This window comes from Trachurus japonicus, chromosome 10 (assembly GCF_045865225.1).
Source record: "Trachurus japonicus isolate A0001 chromosome 10, Traja_1.0".
Classification (NCBI taxonomy): Eukaryota; Metazoa; Chordata; class Actinopteri; order Carangiformes; family Carangidae; genus Trachurus; species Trachurus japonicus.
The window spans coordinates 7,162,633-7,178,162 of record NC_140916.1 but is presented as its reverse complement, the minus strand read 5'-3'; the positions used below and the strand labels follow the sequence as shown (position 1 = coordinate 7,178,162).

At 40.4% G+C, this 15,530-nt stretch overlaps 2 protein-coding genes across 7 annotated transcripts; both read left to right on the top strand.

The window, feature by feature from the left end:
* Positions 1–139: 139 nt before the first annotated feature.
* Positions 140–7,112, top strand: asb5a (ankyrin repeat and SOCS box containing 5a). 4 transcript variants are annotated; one of them, XM_085789062.1, is made up of 7 exons: positions 147–588; positions 2,528–2,607; positions 3,400–3,507; positions 3,760–3,910; positions 4,267–4,401; positions 5,399–5,590; positions 5,743–7,112. In XM_085789062.1, exons 1-7 carry the CDS (start codon positions 384–386, stop codon positions 5,868–5,870), a joined length of 999 nt encoding a protein of 332 aa, XP_085645188.1. In that variant the 5' UTR covers positions 147–383; the 3' UTR covers positions 5,871–7,112. The 4 variants fall into 4 exon arrangements, with proteins under 4 accessions (XP_085645189.1, XP_085645188.1, XP_085645191.1 ...); XM_085789064.1 differs by lacking the exon at positions 147–588 and adding an exon at positions 1,182–1,655 and having other exon boundaries at positions 5,743–7,100; XM_085789063.1 differs by lacking the exon at positions 3,400–3,507 and having other exon boundaries at positions 140–588; positions 5,743–7,100.
* Positions 7,113–7,215: 103 nt separating this feature from the next.
* On the top strand, positions 7,216–10,420 carry spata4 (spermatogenesis associated 4). 3 transcript variants are annotated; one of them, XM_085788685.1, is made up of 6 exons: positions 7,216–7,457; positions 7,985–8,114; positions 8,333–8,451; positions 8,933–9,150; positions 9,575–9,688; positions 10,312–10,420. In XM_085788685.1, the coding sequence occupies exons 1-6, from the start codon at positions 7,354–7,356 to the stop codon at positions 10,404–10,406; spliced, it is 780 nt and encodes a 259-aa protein (XP_085644811.1). In that variant the 5' UTR covers positions 7,216–7,353; the 3' UTR covers positions 10,407–10,420. The 3 variants fall into 3 exon arrangements, with proteins under 3 accessions (XP_085644811.1, XP_085644810.1, XP_085644812.1); XM_085788684.1 differs by having other exon boundaries at positions 9,572–9,688; XM_085788686.1 differs by lacking the exon at positions 9,575–9,688.
* The last annotated feature ends 5,110 nt before the right edge of the window (positions 10,421–15,530 follow it).

The following is a 15,530-nucleotide window of genomic DNA, read 5'->3' as shown; positions in this document are numbered from 1 at the left end:
AATGATTATAATCCATTAAGAATTAAAAAAAAAAATCTCAATTAGCTAGAATTAAGTACACTCAGGGGATAGAATTTACAAAATACATTAAATGTCTCATTTTTTGTCAGGAACAGGCATGGTGTAACAGTGAAATTATGACCACACACACACACACACACACACATTCCCAGTCACACTGTACAATAGCATTGCAGTGGTTGCTCTCAGGCACAGGAGCAGCTGCAAAGCATTTTTTCCCCCAGCCGGTACGTTGTCAGGATCAAGCCAACCAGTCAGTAGAGTACACTGGGAGAAAAAGCAGGCTACTCTTGTGCTTTTTGGAGTGGCATCTGATCCTGCCTTCATCAGAACCAAAGCTCATCCGTAACGTGCCAGAGGAAATGTCAGTCCCAACACAGGAGCTAACCAACAAGCCGTTCACGGCCCAGTTGTCCAATGTTTACCTCAGCATCTTGGCACTCTTCTGCTTTAAGCTCTTTGTTAAGATTTCTCTTAACTTGCTGACATACTTCTACATTGTCCGTGGGAACCGCAAAGAGGCAGCCAGGATATCAGCAGAGTTCTATGATTACGGTCAACAGCACAGTGAGTACTCGGACAAAACCATAAAAGCCTATAACAGACTTGTTGTTTTTCTTCTTAAGCTGGCCTGATTGTTCCAACTAACTGCACTGTTTCAAGTGTGTATGTGTGTGCGTTTAAGGGAAAATATGGTGTGTAAGTGTAGCCACAACGCCACTGTGTTTACACTATACAACAAAATACATGTTTGACCTTAAGAATGTAAGGTCATAGCATAGGTATAAAGTATTGATATTGATATAAAATCAAATAAAGGTACAGCCCACTCACTCAAGCTCACACACACACACACACGCACACACAATTTCTGTGTTTACAAATGAGCTATAAATACCACATTGCTAATCCAGTCAGTGTAAGAGCCATTAATTGTGGTCACATTAATACATACTGCAGATATGAAGGATAGCCTACTTTCCTTTTATTAGCTTAATAGCTACTTAGGAACCCTGAACTGTACATTCAATATTAAACGAAGACACTGTAGGCTGGCAGCTCTTTTTCTCTAATGTATTAATAGAACACAGTCATGATACCCCCCCACCACCCCCACCCCACTTCGCTCCCCTCCCCTCCTCCCTCACCACCCCCATCCTGCCCTAGTTTCCATTCCCAGCTATGCGGTGCACCCTTTCACACTCAGACAGCAACCAAAACAACACTCCACATTCTCAGGGACAAGACGCTTGGAAAAGGCTCATTCTGGGGGAAGAGAGAGAGAGAGACGGCGACAACATAATCTGTAGCTATCATTCAAGGGAATGTTTCATTCAAAGTGGATCTACTCCATGGAATACTAATTAGCCAAGCTTAGGTTATTAGTCACAGCTCTGTAGGCATGGTCTTCCGCCTTGTTCTAAGAAATCTGTTAAGATGACGGGTGCTTTATATCTGTTTTTCAAATTAGTGTCTGTCAAGGGGGGGGAAAAAGGCTGCATGAATGCAATTGCGAGTGAAAAGAAAACATCAGATTGATTATAATCTATGTATTATGATTAAAATGGAGGAAGAGGATAACGATGATAAAAATGTTTGGAACGCATCGGCTGTTATTTTGGACATTGACTCAGGTGTGCTTAAGGAGATGTGTTTTTTTTTTCTCTCTCTCTCCATTACAACTACAGTCAGTTTGTCAAGTTTACATTAATATGTCATATAAATGGATTGTGAATGTGCTGATTTTGATGCATCAGGGATTTCAAGCACCATTAGTCACAGAATAATACTTGGCCCCATGCATTAACTGGTGCGAGATGAAGCATGTCCAGGGGTAAAAGGGTAAAGTGTGAATTTGATAAATATATTTGTGGTGGTGGTCAGATATCATTAGCTGCTGTAACCATTAATAAATAAATGTATATAGTGAGATAAGACTGGATAAATATTTGATGATACATAAATATCAGTATGAGTATGAATAAAATAAGTTAAAATGAAATTTATAATTAGAAGTAGCAGAATTCAGAAATGACAGATGACAATTAAAATCTTCTATGTTTCAGTCATGGCAGACCGTGCTCTCTTGCTTTCCTAAACCAATATATTGTGCAGGCAGAGCAGCAGAGACACCTATTTATGAGTGTAAAAGAGCTTCCAAGGCCTTATTTTCCACCTCAAAGTCACAACTTAAAAGGATTTCAAGAACCCATGGGAACTCTGAGTTGTTTTTCATTGGCACATAAAGCCTTTTTTGTTCATCTTCCATTATATTCAGTGATGTCACAATCCAGGAGAAAAAAGCATGGAGTATTTTCTGCAAATATCTACATAAAGTACTAAGCTGACACTAATAGTGCAGGGCAGATGGAATATTTGTGTGTTTTTATGCACTGTAGAGTTTCTTACCATTATCGTGTTACAATGGTTTTAAAATAAAAAAGCACAGACTACGTTATAATAAATGTAATTAGAGGCAATCACTGAATTATTATTCTCATCACAGGTTCCTGGGCGGACCGCTCACCCCTCCACGATGCTGCGAGTCAGGGCCGCCTCCTGGCTCTCAGGACCCTCATTTTACAGGTGAGTAGAACAGAGTCCTTTGGGAGCCATGTGCACACACCTCATCTGTTCACATGGGGTCTGCTGTAACTGTCCCTGTAGTAGATTACCTGCCAGATACACACACACAAGTTTGGAGGAAGGTCAGGGCTTTCCACAGAGTTTTCAGGGCTCACAGATTTACTGAATTCATTTGGTTGCATATTTTTTTTAGCTAGATTTAAATATCCCTGTACATTTTTCTTTTAAACAATAATATATGAAGGCAGAAATTTAAATATTTTTGATGTTGTATATATCACAAAATACATTAGCGCCTGAGGATGGTTAGGCACTTCAGAGAGAAACTGGGAATGCATTCAAATTGTAATCTCCGCCGTAATGTGCATTTTCAGCTGCTCTCACATGGAAGACTGTGCCACAAGAGATCAAGCCATTTCAGCTACAAAGCCCCACAATGCCTTGTTCTCAACTCAGACAAGCACATGACAAAGAGGCAATATCATTACAGTATTTTACATGGTGATTCATTAGCTCTTTACCAGACTTTTATTGGATCTGAGCTTTAATTAGCGAGCGCATTAATCTCTATTGTTAAAAAGTGACTGTTGAGAATTTATAGTTTGTCAGTTACTGAGAACCGTAACCAAGGAGGATGTGTCTGTTACATAAAAAAGGAGATAAGCCTTATTGATCTCTCTTTTTTTTTTTTTGCAATTCCAAGGATTTGCCAACAGAGGTTGACATAGGTCATGTATTACTCAATGGCCCTTAACATGCTGAAGGTCTGCGGCTGCTTGATTTGGTTTGCAGGGTCACAATGTGAATGTCCTGACTATAGACCATGTGACACCCCTTCACGAGGCCTGTCTTGGAGACCATGTCAGTTGTGCCCGAGCTCTCATTGATGCAGGAGCGAATGTAAGTCACATATCGGCCTTATGGCTCTTTAATGTTGCTAAACCACACGGGTCAAATGTAATTTCCATGGCTGGGAAAATCCGGGTAGAGGGTAACAAATGTGCACTGCCCCCTCTTCTCCATCTACAGTCACTGTAGAGCTATTAAGTTTATGCTCCCCTTCAACTGTCCCCCTCAGGCTGTTGCTATTAGTCAACCTGCATGGTTAAACAAGGTCTAAAAATAACAATAAAAAAGAAAATGTGTTTACAGGTCAATGCCTCTACAATTGATGGAGTCTCCCCTCTGTTCAACGCCTGTACAGTGGGCAGTGTGGCGTGCACTGAAATCCTGCTAGAAAATGGAGCAAAACCTCAGAGTCTGGTGTATCATCCCTCACCCATCCATGAAGCTACCAGCAAAGGTAGGAGTCTATTCCAATAACTCCTATAGCAGGCAGTTTTCAACAAGTTAGATCAGGTTGAAAACAGTTCATTAAAGTTCTCTCCATAACCACTTTTGAGTTTTTATCCATATTTGATTGGGCAGTTCAATATCCTGACATTACACTACCTACCTCGCAATATCTGTTTTTAATAAAAAACAAAAGCACTGCGCTTGGTCCCATCTTTCAACCTGTATTTGTGTCCTTTATTGTGCTGTAAAGCTCTTTCGAACAGCCTCAAAGAGTAAATCCCAACATGACCGCGGTGGACAGCTTGGAGAATAATCTCACATTGTCACTCACTGATTACTGTCTTCATGCTCCATTACTTCCAGGTCATTACGGTTGTGTGGAGGCTCTGGTGACTTGGGGGGCAGATGTGGACATGGACATTCCTCACCTGGGCACAGCGCTCTATACGGCCTGCGTCTGCCAAGAGCTGGAGTGTGCCAGAAAACTCCTGAGGGAAGGTCAGCTCACGGCGCAGTGTGGATCTTTAACATCTCCATATAGACAGACACACATCCTGAACTGGAAGGGCACAGAGTTCTGCCAAGGCCAATGTCAAACAAAACACACCAGACTTCAGAGAAAGTAAAAAAAAAAAATGAAATTCACAGTAAACGATCCGGATCAGACCCAGAATTTAATGGGTTCTTCCGTGGCCTGTGCCAAGTTTGGTGCAGTTCAGTACTCTTTGCATAATCCTGCACGCAGACAGGCACGTACGAGTAAAAACACACAAACACAACGTGCACAGATAAGGAAATAGATACACAAAAACATACTGTATGCACAGTAGACTTTAAAGGCCTTTAGACCATGACTCTGTATTTAACCTGTGATAATAATTTGATTGAAGATGCATGTCCTTTTTGATTTGGTGAATTGATAGTAATCATTATATACTGTTATCTCACTTTCAGTGTTGGCCATTGTGGCTTTCTTACGGTTGTATTGTACGGTTGTATTGTTCCAATGTCGTTATCTGTGGTTTGTCCTTTGTTTGCTTTATTGTTGTGGACTGTTTTTTGTTTGTTTGTTTTTGTTGTGTCTGTTTTTTCTGTATTGTTGAGAACATGTTTGTTCGATGAGTTCATGTTGGTCTATATGCTTGAACCCCCTCGAAAACGAGATGATACATCTCAAGGGGTTTATCCAAATAAAGACATTTCTAACATTTCTAACATAAAACAGTTTTCCTTTTTTATGGTAAAATAAATCATCAGTGTAATTGAACACTCAGAAGTAGTTGCTACTTTGTCGGGTTTCTCCACAACTAACTCTCTGCAGAGATTATGTAAGGAGAATCCAGTCATAACAACTGTGGCACAGCAATCACATGTAGCCCACAGCTGAAGCCATTCAGTAAAGGCCCATGTTGCTCGCTAGTCGCTACCTTTGAAACGAACAAGGTACGTGACAGCAGAAGTGTCTCACTTTGTGGTCTGACTGTCCTCTGTCCAGGTGCCAACGTACAGAAAGGCAAATCTCTGGATTCGCCTCTACACGCAGCTGCAGAGAAGGACTGCACGGCCGTAGTGAAGCTGCTGCTGGACTTTGGTGCGGACATTAACGCCAGGAACACAGAGTGTCAGAGGCCAGTAGATGTGGCACCTCCCAGCAGTCTAACAGAGGGTTTCCTACTGCTCTATGAAGGTACAGCTTGACTTTTTACTTGGTTTTTTTATGCAGTGTTGGACCTTTGTTTTCACCCCTGTTCTAGAAATGTTTCTCCCCACCTGAGCTGCTAGGCATTAATCTTCCAACCATCCTCAGTAGTTTTTCACTGTCTCTTTTTTTTCCCGTAGCTACACCACGCCTGCTGAGCCAGCTTTGTCGTCAGTGCATCAGGAGCTGTGTCGGCCGTGACAGGCTGCACCTTCTCTCCCACCTGCCCCTGCCCACCAGGCTAAGGAGCTACCTGCAGTACCAATGACATCAGAACAACCCAACCTGTCTGCCTACAGTAAATGGGACTTACAGAACTTTAGATGCCTTTGACACAAACAGCACATCAACTCTATGAACTCTTCTCACCTTTAATTTTTAGTTGCCAGGCAATATAGTGCGAATGATTCATTGAAATTAGACACAGAGCAGCCGCTGATTAGCTGACAGCTCCAAGCTGTGTTGTGCTGGCCTGTGTCCCATGTTGGATGTGTAGACCTGGATGAATGTGAAGCAGGATACTGAAAAAAGAAGCCTTCAGGCCTGGATATATTATAAAAAATACAATAAATCCACTTTATTTACTATTCAGATTTGCGGTGTGTAGAAGATATCTTCATAGTTGCACTTTGAAACTTGACATAAGATTATAATGTCACATAAATACACAAAATATATATAAATTTATGAGAATTCATAGTTTTGCATTTATGCATTGCACACAAATAGATGATTGAAATAAATGTTTGAAACTTAGTGCATTCCAAAATTTGTTCATTTTGCAAAATACACATGTGGGCTGTGTTACTAAATAAGAAGTGCAGTAGAATATTATTGGTTATTTTTAAAAAAATCCCAAAACAACATTTTTTGACAAGTTTAAGTTTGGATTACTGGGTGATGACATCTAACAGAGGCCAACCGTCTCAGAAAGTTTCAGAGGGAGAATTAGAGTGGGTGGAGCCGCAAGTGTTTGTTTCTATTAGCTAATAATGTTATTATTCTCAAAAGACATTATAAACTAAGTGATCACATGAATATAGGAGCATAATTAAATATCTTTACATGCATAATAATGATCTCTGTTTTGATGTTTCTGATTATACACTACATATCTGTGGATAGAAAAGTCAAAAGAAAAAATAATTATATTAATTTATTTGCAAGAATGTCCCCCCTTTTACTACTAGTGAGTATACAAACTGAGCAACTGAGCCTACAAAATAGGCCTATGCTACAAGAACATCTTAAGTTTTTAACAGTGCACAGTATATGTCAGTAATTATAACCTCACCTATTAAAGGCCTATCTTATTTCACAAAGCACCATCATCATGTATTATCTGATCAGACACCAGCCTGCATTTATATATCCACATGAGGAGTTATAGTTAATAAACAAACTTATTCCTGCTGACAACTACATTATAAATCATTTATTTAATGTTTTCACACTGTTTATAAATTTTATTTTGGTGATTCCTGAAAATAAAGAGTTGTCAATCTACCACTGAAGTGAATGTATTGGATTTTTGCTGTGTTCACGCTCCGTCCTCTAGAGGGCGGCAAATCGCTATCGCAGCATGTTTACCACCACAGCACCGGGTGCAAAGAAGAGCGTCGTTGTCATGGAGATACAAACAAGTCGGCTTCAGGAAACTTCAGGAGTTGGTCAAAGCTTGAAAAGAGTCCATAAATGTGCTTGTTATACATAAAGGAGATTGTTTTTTTAAGGTTTGGGCTCGGAGAAACATGTCATACGCACAGTGTCCCAGCAGGAAGGCAGGACTGCCGAGAGAAGTGGTGAAGTGGCTGCAGAGCCTCGAGCTGTCGGTTTATCCCAGGAACGTGCGCAGGTAAGTTAAAGATGTGAAACTCACAACAAGAGAACAACAGACTGTGTCATATTCACCTCAATGTCGACATGTTTAAACCGGGATAAACTTATAATAGTCTAGATGAAAAGCTTGATTGCAGACGTTTGAAAACAACAGAGCTATTAGAGTTAAAACAAGGGTGAACTCAAATATACATTTAAATGTAAAAGTTACATTTTAAAACAAATCCAACCCAGTTTTAACCTACATATAAACAACTACACTTCCATCAGTCATCTATGGCTCATGTGACCCTGCCATGTTTCTCATTGGACAGGCTTCACATAGCTTAAACACAAGTCACTTGGAATGAAATAAATAAAATATGAAGAGAATAATAGATGGTCAAAAGTCACACAGGACGGTGACATAAATACACTTCTAATCACTATACTAATCACTAGGAGTGTAGAAGAAGTGCTTTCAATGCACATTGCACATACACATAGGGTAAATATACCCAGCCTGTTTCCCAACTTTTTTTTTTTTTTTTTTTTTACTTCCAGGGACTTTTCCAGTGGTTACCTTGTGGCAGAGATATTTTCTCATTATTACCCCCAAGACTTTCCAGAGCACTTCTATGACAAAGGAGCATCACTGTCTGCCAAGCAGAAGAACTGGAGCCGGATAGAGCGGGTGAGACGGGAGGAAAACGTCAAGAACTATAATGAGGGGGGAGAAATGTCTTCACTCAGTTCAAGTGGCAGGGAATCTAAATGTACTGAGAATTTCACTTTAAAAAAATATATACTGGCACTGATTTATTTTTATATTTAAATGTTATCTAAAATAATCTATTACCTACACTTACTTGGTGGATCTGAAACACTTACTGAAACTGATCATTGTTCCAGTTTTTACAGAAGCAGAATTTGCACTTGAGGAAATATGTTATTGATGGAACCATTCACTGTAAACCAGGAGCAGCTGAGCTGTTGGTCCAGGACGTTTATACCATTTTAACTAATAGAAGGTAGGGATCAATAAACAATCAATATTACAGACACTAAGAGGTTAGAAAAATGCTTTTTTCTTTTTCTTTTTACTGTTTAGTTTGATCCCGGTACATAGAGAAGTGTCTGGAAGGCACTCAATGTCTGTCATTAGCGAACAATTTTCCCACTGTGTTGTTTTGTTTTGTTTTGAGACATCACTGTGATTTGACATTTGCTAATACACGTCCTAGGAACACTTATAACTGTAACTTGCTCTCAGATTTAACTTACTACTATTATTACATACACACATGACTTTCTTAGCATTGTAACTGAAACAACACCACAGGGCAACTGAAAAGAAAACGTTTTTTACTGCTTGAAACTATATAAATTGTGAAAACATGACCGAGTATGTACAGCACGTTTACACAGCGTAAAGATGATACTGACACAACTTCTCAACCTAACAAATATAACAATAGCTCCATACATAATTCACGAGTCTCCCCTTCTCAGTCTTGCTGTTGGGGGCCCAGAGTCAGACTTCACCGACCAGGAGTACCAGGAGCTGCTGCCCCCGCTGGCCCGCTCCACGGCCTCCACAGCCATCAAGAGCAACATGAGGAAAACGGAGATCCTGGCTAAGCCCGACATCAGCACCAACCAGAGGAAGGCAGATGTCATCCTCCACAGGCACCTGGAGCACAGAGCTGCAGAGAGAGCTCTCTATCCTGGTGAGGTGTTTTCTTATTTATGTATGTCTTGTTTGTTCTCCATACCATGTGATCGCGGGCTTGAGTTGCATGAATAAATGAAATTAGGAGACTTGGGGTGGCAGGAGGCCAAATACAGTGTGCTATCACAGTTTCTGTATATTTTTTTCCCCTACATTTGAATCACTGTATGTCAGATTAAATTACGCTAATTCCCTGTGCTTCGTCATGTCAATGATGCAATAACTCGCATGGGCTGGCGGAGCCCGACATATTACTGACATACTAAACTGAGAATATTGAGTTAGATGTAAAACAAAAAAAAACAAAAAAAACAGCTTGATTTACAGCATGGCAAAGACATTTTATAGTTCTTAGGCCGTATTTCCCAGACTGTGACAGACTTTGGCAAATTCTGACAATTTCTTTGCTCGGGTGACAGCAGGACGCTTTAAAGTGAAGCCAAATCTGGGTCAACTGGCAACTGAAAGACTTTCCCCATCCAGCCCGGCTGATGATGAGTGCTCTGACAGTCCTTCATCTAGAGCCACCACATCAAGTATGTGTCAAGTCTTTCATTCTCTCTCAACAGTAATCAGCAGAGTATATTGAATCTGATGACGGCGATGCTGAAATGCATCATTTGGGTGCAGCGGTTTGTAATGGCTTTTGGCAAACGGTGACAGTTAAAATGATGAAAAGGCAGAAAACTCATTTAGTTAACTGTTATTTTATTCTGCCTGAAGGATCAACTATTCTGCCTGTTGCAGCAGAGAAAGGCTCAGTCACTCAGCTTTGAAACAATGTTGGGAAAAAAAAACAGTGGATCTATCATCAGTGTAGCATCTGCTTTTCAAAAAATATTTAAGTTTCTTATGCTGCTGCTGGACACACATGATGCTTTCAGGAAAAAAAAAACAATGTATAATGGCTTCACGCTCATTTTTACACTCTCACTGAGATGGGGAAACACAAACACTCATGTATTACACCCCTGGAGGAGTATGTCATTTGAAGGCTGTATTTAAGGTGCAGTGACAATGTGAATTCATTTTGTAAATGACTCAAGATTACTGTGTTTTGTCATTTTCTCCACTGCTGCCACATAAACTAATATATTTGATTTATTGCCAGGAGTGTAATTGCAGCTGAACTGAAGCCACTCTGTTTCTGCTTTTCTAGAGTTATGCTCCTCATCGACATGGAGTGGAGCTGCCGTTTCCTTTAAGGAGAGAAAGGTGCATCAGCCTGTCAGAGCCTCTCGGGTTAATTATTAAAGAAACTAGATGGAGATCTGTGTTTTAATATTGTAATATGTGTGTGTGTTTGACTTGCTGTATTGCTGATTTTCTCAGTAATTCACCCCTCATTTTTAACAAATAAGCCGCACAAGTATAATTTGTTCTCAAAGACAGATTACGTCACTGTTTGTTGCGGTTTATGTAATGATACTGTCTCTACCCTCATGATTGGGCTATGCCTGTTTGCACCAGTAGGTGGCAGCTTGGAGTCATGGGCGGACTTCTCAATGGCTTTGGAGACTGAAATTCACTGCTGCCTGTGTACCATTGACAAAAAGAAAGAACAAACCAGTGCATGTATCATCAAATATTTACCTTACTGTTCATCTGTGCACCGTGTTCTCTGTGCCAAGTATTCAAATGCAAGTCAGAGTTAGTTAAACCATTACTGGATCTTCATCTTCCCTCCTTTAGCACCACTGAGGCAAAAAAAAAAAAAAAGGCAGACCTTATTCTCAATCTGCATACTAAGAAACTAGAATCAGCCACCGGCCAGAGGCTGGTAAATTTATGCAGGAGCTCATCACAGTCTCTGTGGTGGAAGCCACATCTCAGTAAGAAACCCCGAAGAAGTGATTGATAAACTATAGCTTGTTAAAATGTACCAGTCGCCGTGACACGAGGTAGACGAGAATATGTCTGCTGTCTGGTTTCACAATCAGAGTAAATGTCAGCACTTCCAATGTATATGGTTTAGAGTTTCTCTATATATCAGGATGAGTGAATCATTAAACACTCGCTTTAATTCTCAGAGGTTCTCTCTGAAGATGTCAATAAAACTTTGCCCATGGCAACATTAATTAAATGTGCTGACATATCTTACTGTACCATCATAAATCTCATACTTATGGTAATGACTGTATAGCTGTGTCCCTAACAGCTGTTTATCCCACTTAATTTCTATGCATCCTGAGGGAGCAGACATGGAGCCCGTCTATTTCATGAGTTTTCTCCTCTAGTTTTAACACAGCCTAGCCCTGTACTTATATTGCAACTAGAAACTAATGTTTGATTTGGTTTTACATCAGCCTTAATGAAACTATATGTTGTGACCTCAGACATTAGGTCACCTTAGGGCTGTGTCCTGTCATCTACATGTACTTTACACCAAAGGCTGCACGCATTTCTATCCTGACAGACACTTTTTTTTTGAATTTTTAAATATTTAGTAATTGTGACCCAGATACAGGAGAATAAATCTGCTTGTGGTTCGGTGGGTGGTGGTTTTATTCAGGCGTGCTAAATCAGCTTCTTACAACTTTGTGAGTGCAAGATGAATTTTCGGGGACAAATAATATGTCTCTCTGCTGGGTCCTTTCAATAGGTATACATTACTATTACTTGCGTCATGGTTGCTGCTGGCATTAGATTAAGGTTTGCAGCACTGTGCACAACTGTTATACAGATAAGGTAAAATCTAAACTTTTCACCTGACTGTCAAGAGACATGGTTCGTTTTGTATAATATGAATACTCCATAGGCTGCGAGCCTTATACAACATCATAATACATCTGTGCAAGGACGGGTAAATGGTCAGCATAAAGAATTGTGAAGCAAGCTTTGCAAAACAAGTATTGGCTTCTACTGTGTTAATGTTTGTATACATTATTTGAGTTCTGTCAATTCACTCAAAACTCAGACACACTTGAGGTCACTCTGTTGGCTCCAGCACTCCAGGCACTCATGGATGCTCAGTGTACAACACAATTGAGCTGTGAAGCCAGTGAAAAAACGGATGACAGGATGATAAGTGTTTCTGGCTGACTGCCTGGCTTCTCATGTGGTCTGAGAGCCTGAGGTTTCAATAGAGATAGGACAGTGTTGTAATGAGATCAGCTTCACAGCCTCAACAGACTATTAGCTACAGATGACCATGAAAATCTATTGCTGCTGCATCAATAGGCCAGAGTTTACCTCTTGGAAGAAAGCAGCGTGTGGGTCAACTGTTTCATCAAACATGTTAGAACTGAAGAAAATGTTGCAGCACCACTTTGTCTCAAACTCAATCTATCAACGATTGTTAGAGAGGAAGAGCGGCTATGTGACATAAGAACAAACCCAGCAGCTTATTATATATCTGATGGTCTCTCTGTGTGTGCTTGCAGCCCATCCTGTTTCCATGGTAGTCCCTGGCTGGTAAAGCCTCTTTCCCTGCCTCCCTCAGTGGAGCTGTAAAAACCTGACCTCCTTAATCTTTCAGTGTCTTTTGATTTCCCTCAGCTTGACTGGGCGTGAACACACATCAGCACTTAAGATGGAGGGAGCTGTTGCCTGTTGATTTCTGCAGGCGTTCGACGACGAGCATCGGAATTTGGATTGGATCCTCACATGTAGTCATATTGGTTTACACAAAAAAAAAAAAAAAAATCAGGACAGCGAGGTACAACTGGAGTCTGAGGCAGGAGATATCATGTAAATGTGCTGTATAATAATAAAGGAAGCGCAAGAGTCCTGCTGGATTCCTTCTCCACAATGCAAAAATAAATTACACTGTAAACACCAATGTTAATAATCATGGGAACGGGCTGCTTTACATAAAAAGCAACCGGGGCCAGGGTTACGAGGTGATGTTTATATTTATTCTCTATCTACACATCTCTCCCACTGAACAATATCTAGGGCTTGGTTGCTATGGCAACTAGCAAGCCCACACTGGAGAGCAACCAGGAGACATTGATAAGCTTACTGTGAGCTTCTTTTGCTCCTTCTGTTGGTCATGATGAGCACAGGCAGCGGTGGCTGCAGGATCGCACGTAGGATGTATGCATATGCAAAAAAAGAAAAAAAAAAAGCCATTGCATTTACTTAAGCTGATAAGCACATTCATGTAGGAAACACAGATTACACTTGTGATGAAGACAGGAGACGCTACAGAACTGATGTTAGAAGTCAAGGATGCCTGAAAATGCCCTAAGAAAGTGTTTCACCATCTGCTGATTTTTCCTCTCGGCATCACGGTGCCCACAGTGTCAAGGAAGCTCTAGTGGTGAGGGCGAGTGGATGCAGCAGGGGGAGGAGGGGTCAGTGCCTTGTTGGGAGCATAGACAGGAACACGACTAGCCAGGGGGGGCATTGTGAGGCTTTGTAAGCTCAGGATTCCCCTTGAAAAAAGCCCTCCCCCATTCTCCCACAGCAAATCTCCCACCCCTATTAACAAAGCCACGGCCGGCTAGTGTGTGGCCATGTTATCCAGGCCAAGGGTGGGGCACTGTGTCTGTCTGTATGTTGGCATGCACACACAGGCAGGTGCATTTCAGATCATGATATTTAGATGTATTCATTCAGCTTCCACTGATGAACTGCATTTATTTATGAACATATTTCCAATTCAGTTGCAATGTATTTGCCACTAACAAGCTGCTGGCCTCTGTTGTTAATCTCCTAATCCCATGAGACCAAAGATAATTAAGAGCAAATGAGTTTGCTTTTTTTATGTGCCACATGGAAACAATAGCTACCACTTAAACAAATATTAAAACATCTAATAGATTGGGACAGAGTTCAGCATTCATTTCTTTTCTTTTTTTTAATCATGTGCAGCACAAAAATGTATCAAAGAGCAAAACTCAAAAGGAAACGACTTTGGATCATAAATGCTGCATCAAACTGATACGGTATCAAAGAGTGGGCCTGGATTTAAGTTACTAGTAAGAAATAAATTAGAGAACACAAATTCATGAGGCTATAAAACAGTAGAGTCCAAATACATCTGTCCAGCGGTGACTACAACATCCTTGACATGTTGGAAAACTGCACCTCCCTCAAGAGTAATGAGCCAACCTGCTACAATTAGACTCACAATAGAAACGCCAATGGGAACAGGAAACTATGTGAGAGTAAAAATACAACATACGGTATGACAAAGAAGAAAAGGTTTTAGGGTCAAAAGAGAAAGGAAAATGCCTTTCACATGGCCCAGAGTTTACTCTTTTCTACTTAATAACACATTTGAACACAACTCTGTCTTGTAACATCCTGTTATTATCTCATAGCGTGGTGATTGTGCAGGTCACAACTTGTCCACCAGAGCGTTTTGGAGTTGTTGGATTGTGTATTTGATGAGTTTGATGAGGGAAACCAAGAAATCCCATGAGCCTCTGTAGCATAGCTCTGAGCAGCTCGCGGCTCTGCTCCGCCGTTCTAAAAATAGCTTGCACCGACAAATAAAGGTAACAAACCTACTTCTATGACTATAGCGATTATGGCAATGGGCCAATTTGCCGAAATGTTGAACTATCCCTTCAAACTACAGGAAATTACCATTAATTAGTATATACAGTAGTGACTGATGGGGACCGATATGAAATGCTTTTCAGCCATACTTAAAACGTTTTTTTCTAACAGTGTGTATTCGTACTAGTTCGAGGCAACGAAAGACTAAAGCACAAAAAAAAATAAAATCAATAAATCACAGACTATTACACAATAACTGGAAATATCTGCTTTTATTTCCAGATGTCTATTCTGCAGGGAGGTTACCAAGGTTACCAAGCATTCTATTGATGGTCTTGGCTGTGGTCTGTGTGTGGACCAGTGTAATATCAGGACACAATCCTAAAAAAGTGCAAGCTACATGTATGTGGACAACTTTTGTCTTGTTAACCAGAGATACAAGCAGATTGGGCATTGTCCTTTAAACCACTGGCAGGACCAATAAAAGGCTGAGGTGCTAAATTAAACTAAAGGAGAGAGAGTGAGTGGACACAGGAGGATAGACCATTTGGTTGGACAATATGCTACAGAGGACTAATCAAATGATTAATTAAAGATGTTACATTAAGCAATGAAACATTAATAAAGCATTACATTTTAACATTAATAAATTACCACATTAATTTTTGAGCATTAGCATAATTACTATAAACAAGATGTGATGGTGCTGCTCTTGTAGAAATGCAGCTGTCAGAGTTCCTTTAATTAGGGCAGATGTTACGGGAGGTGAAAGGCTGAGGAAGAGACAACTTTCAGCATATTTACACGTCGGTAATTCTACAGGTTGTCAATACACCCAACCGTTCTTCTATTATTTACCATCTATTTTATTCATGTGTTCACTCGTATCGCTCTCTGAACTCTCTACTTGCCTCCTTCTTGACCGTT